The 20,391-nt window shown below is 46.3% G+C and overlaps 1 protein-coding gene across 1 annotated transcript in view; it reads left to right on the forward strand.

Annotated features, from left to right (window-relative positions):
* Positions 1 to 20,391, forward strand: part of QARS1 (glutaminyl-tRNA synthetase 1) — a 950,222-nt gene that overhangs the window by 60,622 nt on the left and 869,209 nt on the right. Inside the window, exon 2 of the mRNA XM_069643299.1 lies at positions 16,545 to 16,692. Coding sequence (XP_069499400.1) covers positions 16,545 to 16,692 — 148 coding nt within the window. The remainder of the gene's footprint in view (positions 1 to 16,544; positions 16,693 to 20,391) is intronic.

Here is a 20,391-nt window from a genome sequence, read left to right on the forward strand (position 1 = left end):
AAATTCGTGATCTCGTCAGACTGCCCGGCATTTCTCCAGAAAGGCACAATGGACCAAGGGCAACTAGCACTTTGACAAAGAAGTGTGAATTCATTTGACACCCCTCCTTGGCTTCAAATGCCTAGGATCAAAGGGCGCTATGGTACCCCTGTTGGTCAGACTGACCCAGTGGGGGCAGGTTGGCTGTGGAGATTTGATGGACTGCCCACACGGTGACAAACGCCATTCATAGATTTCAAAGAACTTTTTACATTAAGGCATTTATTTTAATCTGAATAAGCAGTAATGTGAAATTGACTATTTTAATGTACATTTTGGGCAAGCAAAATAAGACTGCCTCTTCCTGGCATGTGGTGGACGTGAATGGCAGTAAAAAGGCATTTCTGGGATAAGCGTAGATGGCACAGATATTATATTTGGAGAAAATATGTCGGACACTATTATGCTTGTGTAGCCATTTGTAGGATTTTAGCTAAAATGTTTCTCTTAAACTGCGAAATCGTGCCCAAAGGGCAAAGCAGCACCTCACAGACTTGGCGTTTGACCCGGCATATTCCTTGTCAAATATGGGATCTGCCTATCTTTGTATAATGGTGACAATTGTAAATCTAAATTTGTATTCCATAACTCTTCTTTGGTGAAAAATTAGGCTTGTGGGACAAAGGAGTGATAAAATGTATACTTAAAGAGAGGTCCCTACCCTCAGTCCAATCGGCTCGGAGGGAGGTGGCGACAGGGATAGCCTGGCCTATCCTAAGTCTAGAGGTATGTCCAGATTATTTCCGCCCCCATGGTAAATTCTGTCATTATGCCTATTATAAGAGCTAGGTAGGGAGGCATGAGGGGATTCAACATTCAAATTTCACCCTCCAAAACTCCAGAACCAGATTAGAGGTAGCTAATCCAGATCTAGGCAGAACCAGATCCATCCCAATGATTCAGGGAGAAAGGAGGAGAGGCTGCTGATCCCTTGGGGAGAATCCAACAACTAGACCCCTTTGCCCATCTGATACAGCCCCCTGTCCACAGTGACCAGACCCCTGTTGCCCGCTGGTGTCCAGAGACCCGGTTAGCTGTCCAAACTACCCAACTCTAGTGCATTTTGTAAGTATCACCCTCCCAGTACCAAAAAGTTGCATAGGCTGCTGTTACCTTGCATTCTGTTCCAATCCTTTGAAAATCCCATAAGAACCTAGTAATTTCCCAAATTGTCAATATCCTCTGTTTATCCTATCCTCCTCAGAATCCGCGTTAATCTGTTAGCGTAATTCTTTTCAAAGCATTTCAGTCCTTTGTGCGAGTCCTTAGTACAATTTTTGTAATACATTAGTCCCTCTGAGGTGTGTGACGTGAATTGGTTAAAATTGCAAATTAACCTCCTTGCGTGCAGTGTCTTTCTTTAATAATCTAGCCACTAAAAAAAATAGTCTCGGTAGAAAAAAATCATTTAATAAAACCGATTGTTGCCAGTGTGATTGCTTTCTTTATAAAATCCGATTTTCATTCCTATAAAGAAACCCATACTGTCGCCCCATAAGAGTTCTCCATTCTCTTCAGCAGCCTATCAGTTATGTGCCTTTGTTTCCCATCCCAAAAACCGATTTCCGATTTTGATTACGAAGCTCATTTCCTTAGCTGTTTGCTTGTTTAAAATCCATGAAAAATAAATTGCATTTCTGCCATGTGTGGTTTTTGCTGCATTGATTTTAACTGTATGTATTTTGCTTTAGTACCCTGCCCAGTAGTTTGTAAGTTTTCTTGCACCTTTAGTATAGCCACACAAATTCCTGTCCTATCCATTATACCGCACATGTAAACTGACCTCTAATTATCCATTTAACTCCGACTGCCATTTTACTCTGTGTTTTTAATTTCGTTTTGGCCTCCCATTCTGGGCTGGTAGATAACATTTTTAAAATCGTTATTTTTGTTGTTGTTTTTTTAAAAATGTTCCCACCCCCCGCTTATTTGTGACTCCTTACTACTACTCCTTTCCACCCACACAAAATGTATCCAGTAGGTGTTCGGCAGAGTGCATAACAGTTGTTCCATCTAGAAGTATGACAGTGATCTTGCTTCCATCTCCAACTATAACTTTGTTTGTCAAAGTTAAATTAATTGTATTATAACATTTTGCTGTATATTATCACCCCACCAGTGATTACTGCCCTTCGTTTGATTTGTTTGATTTTGCATTTGAATTTAAAAATAAAGAAATGTCATTATTACACACTGGCCAGGTTCATGGTCCATTGTGACAGTGTTTGTCAAGGGTGGGTGTGAAACAGGTTGGGTGCCTTCTCAAAGCAGAATCCGAAATCAATAAAAAGCGTTTTTATTGTGAGCCACATCACTTGCCATTGGAAAGAGTTCTGGTCCGGAGTGTACAGCGTAGTAAATTCTGCTACAAAGTTGATTGACTGCCTTTTTTTAAGACATTTTGGAAAGATGTGATTTACCAAAAAACCATATTTTGGGCTGAAATCATGCCATTTGCTTATGATAGAACTAAATTAAATCGCGGATCCTAGGCCCACCCAAATACCAAATGATGGGGGTTAGCGGTGGTTGGTCACCGACTTGCTGTCCTAAAGTTATGGCACACTTCAGTGCGTCAAGACTTTCTGCATACAATATCTGGAGAATGTACAATAATTGCCTTCTAGAAATGTGCAAGCATCATGCTACCAAAGTGCCAGAACTCGCTGTCCGAAGTCTGTGCAGGATGGTGGTTCTAAATATTAGCCGTTCGCTCCACCCTATTTTTAGAGTTACTCATTCGATTAGTACAGCTGGAAATTGACAATATTACTTTCATTTAATAAAAATCTGAATGCGGACTCATTTTACCAAATTATATTTAGCCGTTTTACTGTGTCTGCATCCCTTGTGGTTGCTTAAAGCATCCTTCACCTTTTGAAGAGTTGCCATTACTGCTCAGCCATTCTAACTCTTGTAGAGTCAGGTCAACTCTGAGGAAACCTCCTGTAAGCCAAGTAGGTTCCTATATCTGGGCCCTAGGAGTAACTCCTCCTATCCTAACGCACCCCATCACTCCTTTCCCAGTGTTTGCTCCCCCTCTAATGCAATAATATTTCTGTGGGCAGATCTGTAGATAACATTTGAGAATTGCAACTAAGAACTAGTGATTAATAAAATTACCTTTTGAAAGTTCTATGCCACTGATTCTTCTAAAAGCGCAACTGAGGCAGCAACATTGCGAGGACAAAGTTGTTGAAATATGGGTGCAGAGGAAATGACAGAGGTTGAACAAATGCAAGCATTTCTTGACTAGGTTTAGTTTTGGCTGTGGGACCCTCATATTGCTTAGCACATAATTGGCGCTGTTGAGATGGGTGGAGAGGATTGGTTGTAGCAGGGCTCAGCACAAAACTAGCCCTGAGGCAATGGAGCGCTGCACAAGTAGTTTGGGGTTAACTGGAGTCAGATGGGGAGATTGCATATTAAAGTAACTTGGATTAGCCTGTATTACTGTGGTGGCATATGCCTCAGAGTAGTGGGTCCCAAGTCCTCCCCTGAAGAGCAGGGCCTTGAGTTAATTCCTAAACTGCAGGAATGTTGAAGCCACCCTGATTGTGACCAGGATGGTGTTTCCCATAGGCTGGTTGGATACCTCATTTTATTATAGCCCCAGTTTAATTATTTAATCTGTTTTTTTATTGCTGCTGATGCTGTTTAAACGTGTTTATCATAGATCATTTTTCTATTAATTTTTTTTGCATCTACATTAGTTTGACCATTTACATTTGACTTTTAAATCCTACCTGGTTTTGTCACTTAAGTTCCAGATATCTGAAATAGAATGATTTAGAATTAATATGTTCAAGGTTGTTTGTGTCAAATTGACCATCATTCAGGCTTAAGAGATCCAGCAAAAGTTAAGTAGTTTTTGTGGAAGAGCTCTGTCAAATTTCTAGAGACTGCAAATGATTTCCCCAAACTTGGAAGCGTGAAGTGGTGAAAAACAAATATCATGGAAACTTCTGATGGATCTCAGTGGGTGGAATATTAATCATTATGAAACGAGAAACCACGTTATAATCTCCTCCCTACTTGATGTTCTATGTTGGTGTTTGATCCTCTTGTATTCCATTGGAAGAGGTGGAAAATGCTTTGGGCCAAAGCTGTTGGGCCAGCCAGGATTATTATTGTTAAATAGGACCTAGACATATGGGTACCACCGTTTACTCTAGTATAAGAACGCATACCAGGCTGTAGGGAAATTACCAGAAATGTAGAATAGTGTGATGGGCGAAAGGTGGCGGATACTGTAGTGCAAGGGGTGACCTTATCCCTGATTTTATCCTAATCTGCGCTAGATCTTTAAAGTTGCAGTATATGGCTTTGACTACTGCTTTTGAACATGTTGATGGATAACTCTTGGACAACGCTTAAGGGAAAGGCAGTTTCTGCTAGTTTCTGTTAGAATGCACTTGCACCCTAGCAATTCAGCAAGAATCCAGTATGGGAGAAAGGGAGAAGTTGGTAAAGCTTTAATTGGAAGATGGTGTGTGCCACCGGTGCGTCCTGGTGCCAACTCTTTATCCATTTGTAAGCTCCCTAAATGCCCTCCTGCAGTTATCGCCTCTTATGGTCCCTGTGTTGGATGAAAGGCCATTCTCAGTTGTACCTTATGTGGATTATGCTGTTCTATAAGCCAGTTCATCCCTGGCTTGACCTTGGCGGCATATGTAACGTATGTCAAAGGTCCCGACAGTGAAAGAAATCCCACGTAATGGTTGTAATCGTGAAAAAAGAAATTGATGCAAAACCGATTTTGGAGCAACAAATTAGAATAATGCTCCAACTTTAAATGTTGGTTTTTATTAGAAATCTAATCTTTTATGGGTAGATATCAATTGGGTGCTGAATGTCCCAGATCAACAGGGCAATTCTTCACTTTGTGAATGTTAGCCGTCATTCTTTTGAGTCACTGTTAAAGATTTATAAGGCAATGTCTGCATTGATGTTGGTTTATAGTGAAGCAATTTGGGAGGGTGTGCATGCAGGGGGTTGGGGGGGGGGGGGTTCGTTACTACCGCTAGTAGTTCAGAATACATTTGTGTGCCTAGCACCTGCAACTCGATTTAACATGCGTACAGAACTGGGGATGTCCTTCACTGATTTGTTCTGTATGCCGCCTTTGTTCTGGGGAACAATGTCATTAAGCTACATCTGTGCTTACGAACAAGGTGCAAAATATCAAGTTGGAAGTTTCTAGCCAGCCATACAAAATCACTAGCCATCTCAATTCTGTACATATTAGTAGCACACCATTTCTTACTCGCCACGATTCTATCGCTGGTAAATGGCTAGTGGAGAGTGCACATTTTGTGTCCTCCTTACAAAGGAATTGGTTAATGATGCAGGTAAAAGCACTTTCGAAAAGCGAACACCATGGTTGATGCACATAAAGCGTTTGAAAGCTCTAGGTCTGGAGCATTGATTTTCAATCCTGGACTGTACTTCTCCAGGTGCCAAGAATAGCTTCAATATGTTGCCCCTTTACAAATGAAGAATAGAACGTGAGCATCTATCAAGGATAAAGGGAGCACAGTTTGTCTCTGGAGCCAATAACCACTCCGTCTGGCTATGTATGTGTATCATCAAAGTACACTCGGTCTGACATGGTTTAGGCTGCCCCTTCTGCCATGAAGTATGCGATTGGCTGTTGAGGGGGTGCAATGACATGAGCTGAATGAAGGACTGGAAGTATTTCTTGCTCCTGTATAAAGATATTGGTAGTAAAACATCAGTCCAAGCATGGACGTCTCAAATTAGGACTAGGAATGTTGCTTTATTTTCTTTTTTTGCACTGCCTGAAAGTCACTTGCTTTGGGGGGGCAGCATTTTTTAACTCCTGTGTTGAAGAGAAGGAAACTCCTTTTAAAGTCATAAGTTACGCTATTCTTGCTCTTTCGAAAAGCTTTGTGCATGTAGTGATATCAAATTTGAAAAAGTTAGATTTTTGTTGCATTAAATTTACTTGCACCTGATGGATTGTTACGATCTGAAATATTGTTGGTAGGTGAGTGGACAACGCCAATTAAATGAACTAAGTTTTATTAGAATTTTTAAATGTTGGGTAGCACAGGAGGTCTGAAGGACAACTGCAGCTTCAACCAAGAAAACCAACCTCCCATTTGGATCTTTGGAACCCAAGGTTTTTTGTTTGAATCCTCAACTGGAGCATAGGAGTTTGTACTTACTTTTTGACTTGAAAGGGTAGGTAACTCTTAATGCCTCCTGCGAAGTTCCCTGAATCTGATTAGGTAAGAAAAGTAGTCTTGCATAGCGTCATGTGGCCAAAAACATTGGCCTTGTTGTGCATGCCTATCAGGAAAGGGTGTTTGGGGAAGTTAGTTGGCTGACACGAAGGCAGATGCTCAAACTTGTGTTGATTGCAGATGTCCCTATACCTGTGTGCCAATGTGAAAAAACTGTTTTTTGGTGGATGCAAGTTAACCATATGGGCGACCACCTGTTAACAAGGTCATGCTTGCAGTAGATGGTGCATGGGTTGGAGTCTTAATTATGCTAGATTTGCTGGGTCATCTCAGAGTAAATTAAGTGTAAAAGTAGAAAAATTTTAGGGGTGAATATTTGGTAGTGGTCGGTTTGAGGTGGTGTGGAATAGCTCTTCTAAATTTCGGGGTTTAGTTTTGGTCCATTACTGTTGAGATGGATTTCTGAACTCTGTCCTGGAGGGGCAGATCAGGCAGCTCATAGAGGGTGAACAAAACGATTAACAGTTCCCCGCAACTCAAGCGTGGCCTCCACTTGTGGGCAGAAGCAGGGCGCGAGTGCGGAAAAGGGTTGCTGTTTAAGACAGCGGTGGAGAGCCACAGGCTCCTGCGGGACGGCGACCGGTTAGGGTATTGACTACTCACTGGTCCCCGATGCGACCCAGGCTTCTCCGGTTCAGTTTCGGTACTGGCCGGTTCAGATGCGATCAGCAGGATGTCTCGACGCCGTGTAGATTCCGCGACAGCAGGAGTCCGGGTCGAGGGTGTCCCAAATGCAGCAAACACGCACAGATTTTTACAACAGCAGGGCAACTCGGCAGCTGCAGGTATTCCGGTCCCAAAGCACACGTCTCACTTCAGACCTGGGAATGCCAAGTGTACGAATCGTGTGAGAGTGCCGAGGACACAGGCTTAGCAGAAAACCAGACGGCGGTGACGGAGCAAGGTTCCTGTGTAGGCTGGTCAGTCCACTGGATGGCCCAGGGACGCTTCCGAAGGCTTACGTACAGGATTTGGTGAAGATGCCGAGAATGGTTGTTCCCACTATTCTAAAGGGTCGAAGCGCCAGTACAGGCCTTCTCATTCGATCAGAGGAAGAGGGGTCTCGCAGGACGACAGCAGTGCAGGGTGCCAAACCTTCAGCGATTCCTCAACCCAGCTTCTTAGTTGCAGGATACTTGGCTCCTTAGCCGGTCAAGTGGCACAGCGAGTAGAGCGCTCGCTTTGACATCCGTGCAGAGCCTGCTAACGCAGGTTCGAATCCCGGCAGGGCCAAACTCAGCCTTTCATCCTTCCAAGGTCGATAAATGAGCACCACACACCGTGGGTAATAATAAGCAGCGCTCGGATACCTGAGGGTTCGTAGCGCTATATAAATACCAAATTATTATTATCCTTTGTGAGAACTCAGGAGATCGACATGGTAGTGGTGTTTCCAGCCTCCTCTTATCCAGAGTTCCCTTCGCGCCAAAACGGAGAGGACCCAATGGGAGATCTGCTCACAAAACACTCACACTATACGTGGACCGATCACGGACCATGGTGGTCCCAGGCATTCAAGACACTCTAGACTCTCTGGCACCCAGGATGTGTATTGGGAACAGACCTCCCAGCCCAAATCCTGGAGGCGCACACAAGGCATGCAGAAGCCCGCGAAAGTGTTGTTTCGTGGGAAAGTGCATGACCAAATAAGGGCTGCCCTGGGTCGGCTCTACCTGGGGGAAGGTGAAGGGGCGGTCAGCGGACAGGACAAAGCACCTCGTGGCATGGCCATTTTGGAGGCCAGGCCACCCATTTGGACCAAACGCGGGAAGCGCGTATAACATGGCAAAAAGGGGTTCAAAACACAAACGATAGCTGCCACCGGTCCCGTCCGCGACACACTTGCACATTTCATAAGTCCAGCGAGAGTTTCTAGGGCCATTGGCATGAGACCCAAGAGCGCGGTAATGTAAGTTACGGTGCACTCTTGTTTCATGTTGCTCAAAAGATGCAACATTAGGAAAGGACTAAGGGAAACGAGTCTCACGAGACTGACTGTCTTAAGGGCATGTCAGTTTCCCCGTAAGAATGGAGCGAAAGCCCAGAGGAGTGCGGCGAAGGCTGCGCTTCTCTGGCAAAGTCTAGATCAGGGTGTAAAACATCAAAAAGTTTGGGGGTTGCCACATGGAAGGAAAATTACCTACAATTATGAAATATTTCCCAACAATTACCATCTGCATCTTGAACCCACAAATGCAATGCAGTGTGTTCTAGATGAGCAGTAGTCTCCAATGAATTGTCTTGCTGGACACATATAGTCGGGATTTCAAAATGGGTTCCATTCAAGACCTAAAGGGAATATTACATTGTGGTATTTATCCAAGTTCAACACCCATTTACTAGGGGTGAGGAGGTGGCAGAGTATGATCTTCATTTAAAGGTGAATAAAGTATTCACCTTCCACAGAATAGTGTTAGGTGGGTTGTTGGGTACCTTGTTTACTCTGCATGGTCCCTTTTTGTTCGTGGGCTCCTTGTTAATTTACTTTTCTAACAGGATTGAGCAGGAATTGGTTAGCTAGGACTCTGCTCATTATAACTTTACTGAGCTTGTTAGGTTGCAGAACCACAGGGTGCAAAATTGAGGGAAGCTGGTAGTTATTTAGCACCTGCTTGTAGCCTAAAAGATTCTGGATTAGCTTGACGCCAACAGCTATCGGGAGCTGCTTTTGGCTCCCCAGACCAACTAATGCTAAATAATCACGCCTATGTAACTTTAGCTCTGTGCTTTTGGGACAATCTATAAATAACCATTAAGTCACAAATTGACTTTTTTAAAGCATAAGGGGCGGGGACGTATAAAATGGACAAAGGGATGCTTCCATGTTATCTGGATGTTATAGGGTTCGAAATAGAGATTTGATGACCTGGAGCTAAAACCATCTCCTGGGTATTGGTCGTCACCCTGTAGGCAGGAGCTGCCGCAGGGGAACCAGGAGATGCCAGAAATGGGCCTTTAACCTTTTGACAATTCTGTTTGAACCATTGTGTTAGTGTATTAGTTCTGTTCTAATTCATCTTTATTAACATTCTCATACTCCAAGTTAATGTCACATTTACATGTTACATGCTTGGAATGCAACCGTTGGCCCTACAAGCCAAATGTAGCTCCTGGTAGCAGTTGGTTTCAAGCTAACCAGGCTCTACTATGCTAGAAGCATGAGCCAAATAGCTCCCCTCCATTTCGCACCCTGATAGATTTGTGGAACTCTATGTACTAGCTCCTCGTTCTACTGTGGTAGCTACCAGTCACTGGTTCATGCTGGACACCCAGTAGATGCTTTCAGCTCTTGCTTATCCAATCTTAATTTCGAGGGGATTGGTTCCTCTGACGTATTCCATATCTGACAGGTAATCGCCACAGCTGTGCTGCTTCGGAAAAGTTTCAGCGTCTGCGTCGATACGCTGTCCTCGAGGGCCTCCGCCGAGCCGACGTCACCAGATGTTATAAGTAGGATGCACAACGCCCGAAGCCTCAGTTCCGTTTTTTCTGCGAATGTGTTCGCTTCGGAGATCTCGGCGCGCCTCGGTTCTTCGAAGTTATTCGATTGGTTCTTCGAACCCGTTTAAGATTTCCTGATGTCTTCTTGAAACCCGGCCGCGGCCAGAAGACGAAGTGTCGGGAATGCGGTTCGAAGATGTTACTGACGGACCCGCACGATGCCTGCCTCTGGTGCCTCAGTGAGGACCACACCACAGACGATTGTGACGATTGCCAGTCGTCAACATCGAAGGCCTTTCAGGAGCATAAGAAGCTTTCTGTCGGTAAGGTGGCCAAGCCCCGGAAGTCGAAATCCACTGGGCTTTCGACTGACTATTCGAGGGACTACTTTCCGCATCGTCGGCGTAAGTCCAGGGGGGTCTCGGTCCTGGAGTGGGTCCCGCCATTTCTCCGCCTCTTCGAGGCACTCACGGAAGCGCTGTCACGGGTCGCCTTCCTCGCCAATAACTCTGCCTATCAGCGGGTTGCTTGTCCCAACGAGCATTCCTCTCCTGCGGGATGGGATTCATTTCGTAAGGAGATGATGGCGATGTTTCAGTGGCGAGGCTCCGTTCCGTCCGCGCTGTCGAAAGACGCCGGCACGGAACATGCTAGAGCCAGTGTTCACACACCTTCGGGCTTGAGCGGTCGGCGCGATCACAGGGAACCTTCAAGGTCCCGGTCGGACAAGGTGGATCGCTCTAGCCATGTCCTCTCCAGGTCCCGCTCCTCTGAGCCTGTGAGGTCTTCGGCGCCGAGGCTGTCGAAGGACACGCTTGGGGCTCCATCCTCGAGGCCTGTGTCAAAGCCATCGGTGCCACGCTCGACGCTGATTCCCTCGATGCCTTTCTCTCTGAGGATTTCTCTGAGGTGCCCCGGAGACCGCTGGAAACCCTGAGGAAGGCTCTGGCCAAGTCCAAACACGTACCTTTTTCTGTGCCCTCATCCAGGGATTTATTCCAGCCTCTTGACTATTTTTCTGAGGTGGATGAAGGGTCTGATGGACTGGTTCCTGATGACCTATTATCTAGTCATAGCCAGTTAGAAGACCTGCGTCAGTCTTTGCACGACGCCAGTGGTCTGCACACATCCCCGAAGGTTGAGTTTGGCAGGCCTGAGCCGGGTACGCATGCTGAATCCTCGTACCAGCGCCTCAAGTCGAGGAGCTGAGTACTTGGGGTGGTCTGCGCCACCAGAGGATTTTCTGCAGGATGACTTGACGGGCATCTTGGACCAAGGTCCACCAACTGACCCGGTACTGCCATTCCAAATGGCCTTGCAAAGAAGGATGGCAGCGGCTTGGACTGCTTCGGAGAGTCTCCCGGCAGTGGGCAAGTCTTCACTGAAAAAATACCACCCTGCCAGTAGCGACCCCAGCTACTTGACTGCGCACCCCACTCCGGAGAGTTTGGTGGTGCAGGCGGCTACGGCCCCGGCAAAACAGGCGTCATACCCTACCATCCCTCCTGATGGGGACGATGAGCGGTTTGATGGCTGGGCGAAGAAAGTGTTTTCTTCAGGGGGGTATGGCTTTACAGGCAGCCAACTCTGTGTTTCACTCATACTCTGTGGAATTGTCTTTTTGACGGCTGAAAATATTCCCGAAGAAGGGGAGGAATGGGATGGCTTCTTGCTCTTGTTCAGGATGGCAAGGATGCCATGTGTGAATCCGTTCAGTCTGGTCTGGACATGTCAGATTGTGTCTGCTGGTCCATGGCGGCGAGCACCGTAATCCGCAACCATGCAAATCTGCACAAGTCGGGGTTTGCTCCTGATGGGCAAGCCTGGCTTCTCAACATGCCCTTTGATGGTGAACATCTTCTTGGCAGCAAGGCTGACGAGAGCCTGGAGAGGTTGCAGACCTCCAAAGCTGCAGCGAAGTCGTTGAGCGCTGCAGTTCACCAACCTACGCCTTTTCGTCCTTGGGGACCGCAATGGAGGGGAGGTTCCTTTCGATACTACTCTTCCTTTGGTAGATCGAGAGGGGCTGCAAGTCAAAGGGGCCACCATAGGAATGCCATAGGTGGAAAACAAGGTACTCGGGGTGCCAAGGCCGCTCTTACCCTCAGGCAATGCCGCAGCCACTTCAGCTCAGTCATGATGCCATGTCCCATGGTTCGCCGTTTGGGGGAAGGCTGGCGCAGCATCTTGTAGAATGGCATGCCATTACTTCAGATGTGTGGGTTCTGGAGATCATAGCCCATGGCTACTGTCTTCCTTTCCGGCAGAGGCCTCATGACAATCCACCTGGGAATATCTCTTTGAAGAGTCCGGATCCGCTCCTTGCGCAGGAAATCAAATCCCTGCTGGAGAAGGGCGCTTTAGAACTGGTGTCTGTAGCGGAGAAGAACAAGGGATGGCATTCCCCTTATTTTATGATTTCGAAGAAAGACTGGGGATTGAGACCATCATGGACTTGCGTGGTTTGAACAAGCTCCTCAGGAAGGACAAGTTCAAGATGGTTACTCTCTCTCAAGTCTTCCAGGCCCTTCAACTTCTGGACTGGTTGGTGTTTCTCGACCTCAAGGATGGTTATTTTCAAGTGCCGATTCATCCCAAGCACAAGGAGTTCCAGAGGTTCGCGGTTGGCGACTTGCATTTTCAGTTTCGGGTCCTGGCGTTTGTATTGACCTCCGCCCCGAGGGTCTTCACCAAGCTCGTGGTGGTGGCAGCATATCTCAGGAAAGGGGGGGGGGGAGTTCATGTCTACCCCTACCTGGACGATTGGTTGAACAGGGCGCACTCTCCCGAGCAAGTTCTGGATCATCTGTCCGTCAGCTGCCATTCCCTTCACAAGCTGGGCTTCTCCAGTCCCACTTGACGCCAACCCAGCGGCTCCAGTACATCGGAGCAGTGCTCGACACATCCCTGGGGTAGTGTTTCCCTCCCCAGGTGAGGGCTCCTCACATTCTGCAGATGGTGCACAAGTTTTAACATGCCCAGAGTCTCCAGGTGTTCGAGTTCATGAGGTTGCTCGGCCTCATGGCATCCTGCATTCTTCTGGTGCCAGAGGCCAGGTTGCAGATGCGATCTCTGCAATGGGCTCTCAAGCTGCAGTGGTCGCAGTCCTTCGGTAGGATGTAGAACCCTGTTCAGGTGCCGCCCTTGGTCACCCAGGATCTTCTGTGGTGGGCCGCCGAAAGCAATCTGATGAAGGGGGCTCCATTTTGGCTGCCCTGGCCGCAGGTAACTATCGTGACGGACGCGTCCCTCACGGGATGGGGTGCTCATGCTAACGAGTTGAGTCAGCGGTCGTTGGTCTCCGTCGGAGTCCAGACTCCATATCAATCTGTTGAAGCTGAGGGCCATCGGGCTAGCCCTGAAGACTTTTCTGCCTTCTGTGTGAGGGAGGAATGTCCTTATTCTGACAGACAACACAGTGGCTATGCACTACCTCAACAAAAAGGGGCTGGGGCAGGGTCTCTCCCTCTGGGTAGAGGCAATGCAGCTCTGGTTCTGGGCCATCCAACAGGAGATTTCGATCTCGGCAGTTCATGTGGCCGGGGACGGAAACGCGGCGGCGGACACTCTGAGCAGGCAGAGCACGGTCTCTCACGAGTGGGAGCTGCCTCAGGAGATTCTCCTGGAGATCTTCACCCTTTGGGGACCCCACAAGTGGATCTCTTCGCCACCAGTGTCAACCAGAAGTGGGATTCTGCTTGCGGGAATTTCCTCCAAGAGAAGCCTTAGGGGACACGTTCGTAGTGGAGTGGTCCTTCCCACTGCTGTACGCGTTTCCTCCAGTCCCCGTCATTCGGCAAGTGCTACGGAGGTTATGGAGGTTATGTTCCTGGATGATCCTCATTGCTCCGGCATGGGCCAGGAGAACGTGGTACCCGGACCTTCTCCACATGGCCATCTACCCTCCACGCCGTCTTCCCTACTGAGACAATCTGCTCTCATGGAAGGGCGGTGTCAGGTTCTCCATCCAGAGGTCCAGTCCCTCAACCTTCATGCTTGGCTTCTGAAAGGTTGGGGTATAAGGATTGGGACCTCCCTGAAGACGTGATGGAGGTGTTGCTTTCGACCAGAAGGCCCGCAACAAAGTCCCTGTACCGTTGCCATTGGAGAAAGTTCTGCGACTGGTGCAGGGTTTTCATGCGCCATTCCTGTGGTTCTGTCTTTTTTGCTTTCGTTAGCCCACAAGGGCCTGCAAGCGGGTACCATTAAAGGTTACCTGGCGGTGCTGTCCATATTTAAGCGCTCGTCTCGGGAGTGTTTTTTATTTTAAGTTTCTTTTGATTGCTCAGTTTCTCAATGTGCTCACTAATGTGTTCCCACCGTCACCTTTCCAGGTTCCCGGTTGGGATTTGGACCTGGTTCTAAAATTCCTAATGGGAGCCCCGTTTGAGCCTTTACATTCTTGTCCTTTGAGACTGCTAACCTTAAACTGTATTTTTAGTTGGTTACTTCCGCTCGCAGAGTGAGTTGCAGGCACTTTCTGTTAATCCACCCTTCACGGGGTTTCATAAGGACAGGGTTGTCCTTAGGGTTGGTCCTTCCTTTCTTCCGAAAGTTGTGTCGGAAATTTCATTTAAGCCAGAAGGTCTTTCTTCCGGCTTTCTATCCTCCTCCGCATCCTGGAAGAGGAGAGGCTCCATAGGTTGGATCCTAGGAGAGCTTTAAGTTTGAACATTTCACGCATGTCCTGGGTCTGAGTGGACGATCAGCTCTTTATAGGATACGCTGGAAGGCGTTTGGGACAAGCTGTTACTAAGCAGACTTTGTTTAGATGGATCATCTTGGCAATATCTGAATGTTACCGCTTGGTGGGTAAGGACCCTCCGGTAGGCTCACGGGCCCATACTACTAGGGGTGTGGCTGCTTCTACTGCTCTGCGGAGGGGTGTTCTTATTTGTAACATTTGTGAAGCAGCCACATGGGCTTTGGTCCATACTTTTGTAAGACACTAATCCCTAGATTCTATCCATGGGCAGGATCTGGCATTTGGACAGGACGGTCCTTTACCCTGCAATTTAATTGGGCTTTCTGAATTCTAAATTCTTTTCCCTCCTACATACGTTGGTACTGCTTTGGAAGTCTATCATAGATCTGGAATACGTCAGAGAAACCAATCCCCTCTAAGAACAAGTTACTTTCTTACCTGGTAACATTTTCGATGGGATGTTCCAACAACGTATTCCATATCGTACCATCCCAGCCTGCCCCGGTACAGAATTTCTTATGCGATTGCAGCTTATGTTTCCGCAAGGCTTTCTGTAGTCCTACTGGCAGGAGACTGGTGCCACACGTTCTGGGGGAAAAAACTACAACTGAGGCTACGGGTGTCGTGCGTCCTACTTATAACATCCGGTGATGTCGGCTCGACTGAGGCCCTCGGACAGCATATCGACGTCATCGACGCAGACGCTGAAAACTTTCCAAAGCAGCACAGCTGTGGTGATTACCTGTCATAGATATGGAATATGTCGTCGGAACATCCCATCGAAAGAACGTTACCAGGTAAGAAAGTAACTTGTTCTTCGATCCCTGGAACCATGTCTTCAGCTGTTTTTTGGACAGCTGGTGGTCACACCGGGTGAAGATGCATTAATAGGGTGTTGCAGTTGTGGCCAGTACAGAGAATGCGGACTCTTCTTGGTGATTTGTATTGAATTTGTGAACTGCAACTAGTGCAGCGTTGTGTAGTGTTGGAATTGTCTTCTGTAGGATAGCAGGCTCTTTCCATTGTAGGACCGATATGAAATGCATTGGATTTTGAAATCTTTTTCTTGATGGGCATCCAGTGGGAGAGTACATGGTGTTGGTGAGATGTTCAAATCTCAACTTCAGAGTAGTTTGGCTGCTTAATTAACTCTAATGAGAAAATTAGTCAGGGAGTCTGAGCTAGAGGGTGTTTAGAAAGTACTAGTGATATTGCTGCTGTGGTTCTGTAGGTGAAAGTTTGGTAATGCATTTTCCGTCAGTGCATAGTTGGAAGGAGCAGTTTCGGACTATGGCTTTTACCTATGGTTCAAACGTGAGGGTATTGTCCATGGAGGTTACAAAATCTTACCATGGTGGAGGGTTTTGGGAAAGGGCCTCATTGTGTCGGTCAAATGGATTACGGAGGGGCTGGAAATTGCTGAGCATCAGTTGACATGTTTACTGGACTGTTCTCCTGTTTGTCATCAATGTAGTTGTCACAGGGGATGCCAGATTAAGGTTCACTATGGTAGCCATTAAAAAGGAGATGTTGTGGTTCATCTGGGTACTCGCTGGATTAATGTTGTGGCTGAGATGTTTAGACTCTGGGTGGGGGCATGATGTTAGGTGTTTAAACAAATCCTCTTCTCTCCCAGCATCCTCACGCTGCTACCCACACCTGAATTTATGTGGTCTCTTACTCCACTCCTCCCCTTTACTCTCCATTAAATGGCATCTACTTTAATGTTCTTTAAATTAGTGTTATTTGCAAGCTAACTTCACTGTATAGAAGAGAAGTCCTGATGCATATGTATCTTGGTCACTCTTGCCACTTGGAAGAGTTCTGACCATTTCGTCTCCCCCTGAATTCTAGTATATGGGCACTGTATGGGGAAGTGGTGTGGGTTGCTTTGTGATTTGACAGCAGAATAACCACTGGAAGGCTTTGATACATATCACTCAATGTCAGCAGCCTATTTAATCTTATAAGAGTCTCTTATTCGCAGATCGAGGAATTCAACAATGGTAGCAATGATTCTGATCCCCAGTGATGGATGTTCCTGTTGGAGTGAGGACTTGCGTTCCTAATGGCTCCTTCTTTGTTTTCAGACACAGGCAGTCTTGGGACCGACGATTGATAAGGTGACTGGCACCCTCCTGTACAATGTGGCCTCTCGTCTCAAGGACCAGAAACGCCTTGGGTTTCTGGTGGCATACATCACCAGCAAGAAGATAATCACTGACCTGCAGCTCAATGGTAGGTGTTGTTTGGTGGTTTTCCGTAAACAATTTTCAGTTTAGATTCCTGTAGTTGAATGGTAGTGCCACATTTAGGAGTCAAAATCAACAGTATGGTAAAGGGCATCTGTTTCTCTAATTTGTGGAGCAGCATCTAGGCCAGCAGAATGACGAGTGGCATATTCTGTTTAACTGAATTGGTCACAGGAAAGTGTTCTAAAACAACCATTTATCCTGCAAAAGCAACAGATCCAAAAGCTTTGGGCTAATTGGCACTTTAGCTCATGGTGTACTACAATCTTTGTCAAGCGTCCCTTTTAGCCGGTTGTTTTACTGCAAGAGCGCAAATTGTACAGCTAGTGGGTTAAGGCAGTGACTGCTGGGCAATGTCACAGCTGTTAAGTGATCTTCCTCCAATTGGACTTGACAGTCTACTACTGCTTAGAGTAAGCATTGGTCCAGTGGCAGCCACTTGTTTTATCCATGATCAACCATTTATACTAGATAACGTATAAGTCCCTCACCCTTTGGAATGACTGTCCGTTATCCACATGCGTCCAGAAAACCATTTTGTACTTGCTAAGAGTGACATCTCACTGCATTTTAACAGTTAGAGGAGGCCAGCTTCATATAACCCTATTTTCTGCCCCACCTGTCCCCAACCTTATTTTACCGCCTCTATACTTGCCAAAACTTACTGCAGTAAAATGTCCCACTATAAAAAGCAGTCGGCCAGTCATAGTCGGATGGGGGAGGCATGGGTGGAGGGGTGGCTTACCAAATGAATTATCACTCTCCAGCGGCAAGTAGAGATTGTGTGGTCTTGTAAAAGTGGTGGCATTTCTTTCTGTTGTGTAGGAAGGATTCATTTGTACTAAATTGTAATATAGTAAAGTTGTAACACTATGTATGAGAAAGCATGACTGCCTATCAAAAAGCCAATGCTGTTTTTTTCTGGCCTCTAATTTGACATATTTCATTGCTAAGCTAATTGGGTGCGGGTCTTCCCACATTTAATCCATCCCTCTGAACCTTGATGGGTCGTTGCAAGCTGAGGCCTCATCTACTGAGCTAATTGTACTCTGGTGGTCAGGGTCCCAGCACAACTGCACTTTCGCCTGTTGTGGTCAGAACATCCACAAACTGCAGTAATGCTGTAACCTTCACCAGGCTGACAAATGCAAGTTGAGTGGCATGCAGTGGTCCCCACTGTATTCTGTGCTGTTCTAGATGTTACAGTCTGCCCCTCTCGTTGCTAAGTGAACAGCTCAGGTAAAGCTAAACCTGCTCATTTACACTTAGGCCTTCTGATCCTTCCTGTCTCTGCAAGACTTGTCATTTCTGAAGATGTTTTTAAAGTCTGTCTTGACCCCATTTCCTGTTTCCATGCCTTTCTGCCAACACATCTGGTTTAATGCCAAGGTGCCATTGTCCTAGCCAACAGTATGCCATTCGTACAGCTCTCCTTAGCACTTTTTTCATTTTCAATAAATACAAATCAATCCATAATTCAAACAATGAAAGTGGCATCTTGTGTGCGTGCCTCACCATACCGTCTTGCTCTCAGCACAGAACTTCGTGTTTTTATTGATTTTTGCATACAGAAGGAAATCGCTGCTGCTCTGCAGTATTTAAACCTGAAATGCATATCTTGCTTAGCTCTCAAGGTTCTCAATCAAGCTTTGCAGGCCAATGTCTGTGCAAAGTAACACAGCGGGGAGGCTATGAAAATAAGCTTATTTTATTTTCAAAAGTGGTTTAAATGGCTTCTGCAATGTTGCTCAGTCCATCTGGTGCAGATCTGGTTTGATGTGCCAGCACATTTTCGTATTCGTATACAATGTACTGCATTTTCACTTCAATAAATGTGGCAAAAAATTGTTGCACATTTATTTTCCAATCCAATAATACAGGTAAAATGACCAGTAGTGTATAAGGATAAGTAGATGGAAATGTTAAACCAGTTTTCTTGTGTTCCATTAGCCTCTAGAGTTTTAGCACAGTACTGTAGCATGTTTGTATCGCCCTCCAATGCAACAAAATGGTCTGCGTTTAAGATTGCGTAAGTGTATGTTGCTAGCCAGTGCATTTGCCTGTGGATTGGATGTTGTGTTGAAAGTTATTTGCTCTGGCTCTGAGGCAGCTGTTGCTTGGTAGAAGCGATTCTGGGGTGCCCGGTTGCAACCTGTGATTCCTATTGCACTAGATTTCGATTCACAAATTCCCTATATTTGTATCGGTGTGCATTCATGTTGCATAACGGTCATATTTTCTTCACAGTGGGTTCTCCTTGACCAGTCCTCCTTTGCATGTGCATTAAAAACCTTCCCAGTCTCGTTTTCCACACACTTCAGAGCACCCAAACTGTGAATTGTTTGTTTGCATTTTGTGGTTTTAAGATTCTTTCTGCGTGCCCGTAAGCTAATATGTATCAGTGCTAAACAAAATTACTGTAACATATCCCATCCATAATTAATTACGCTTAATACATATGAAGTTGCAACATTGAGTTCCGTTTACTGCATCCCCCAGTTATCAGTATGGGCGTGCCCAACATAACCCCCTGCTTGTGGGGACCTTTCTTGACCACTCAAATATTCCCCCCCTTTGTTAATACTTTAACTAACAAATCCTAATCTTCTTGGGTAACAACCCTACAACCATCTCACACTGGTACCAATATGGGCTTAGTCCTCTGCTGAACAACCCCAACTGGTTCCCGTCTCACCATGTCTGCAATCTACCCACTGCTCCACACAATCGCCCTGACTTGCTGCAGGACACAATAGCTTCAGTCTGAGTACCCATATGGGATGAAATTGTCATTTTCCTATCCTTGGACAGGGTCACAGCCATTATGGCAGCTGCTTTTGGTACCTAGGTAGAACATCGTAAGAGCATTTGACAGGAACAAAAAAGAATACAAAAAAAGACAAGTAACAAGATCTTCACAGCGAGGCTCATCCAAGATTGTACCCTAGAGTCTAACCTCAAATCATTTGTGATCTTGCCTCCTTTTCCATGATAACTGAGTTAATGTAAGGCAGTGATAGTCTGTGTCAGGGTACCGTTCTCTATCATTCAGAGGCTCAAATGTGCAGCAGGTGCTCCAAATCCTCTCACTCCGCCCTCCCTTGCTGTTAGTAGGTTGAGTCTGTAGCAGTTCTTAAAATTCATTTGCCTCAGTTCCCGTAACTCTTGCGATTCCGAGTCAGCAATTGGTGCCATTAGGGAAATGTTTGTACCTGGTCACCTGGAGCCATTTGTCATTTGCTGCTGCTTGGATGCCAGGTACCATAATGGAGGCAAAGAAACTCTTGGTGTGGCTGAACGGTCGCAATTGATTGGCAATGTCCATTAAAGCTTTGGCTGATGATGCTGCTGCTGCTCCTCCTCCTACTCCTCCTCCGAGGTAATTGGATAGGTTACTACGTTGCAATTGTTCCTGATTTTGGTCAAATAATGTCCCTTGTTTATCCATAGAAGATGATGAAAAGGACGCATGGGACAAAGGGGCACAGATGTGACTTTGGGCATTTGACGGGCCAACACTAGATGTTCCTCAGGCATGACGAGTACTGGCACGTGAAGGGTAGAGAAACTGCACACCTCGCCAGGCTGGAGGCAACTATGCGATTGGTCCACAGATCCAGAAGTTATCTAGAAGGCCAGCCAAACCTCCAGGCAGATCAGCGATGCAAAACGTGTGGCTGCAGTT

This window comes from Ambystoma mexicanum, chromosome 2p (genome assembly GCF_040938575.1).
Source record: "Ambystoma mexicanum isolate Mex_15411 chromosome 2p, UKY_AmexF1_1, whole genome shotgun sequence".
In the NCBI taxonomy this organism is placed as follows: Eukaryota; Metazoa; Chordata; class Amphibia; order Caudata; family Ambystomatidae; genus Ambystoma; species Ambystoma mexicanum.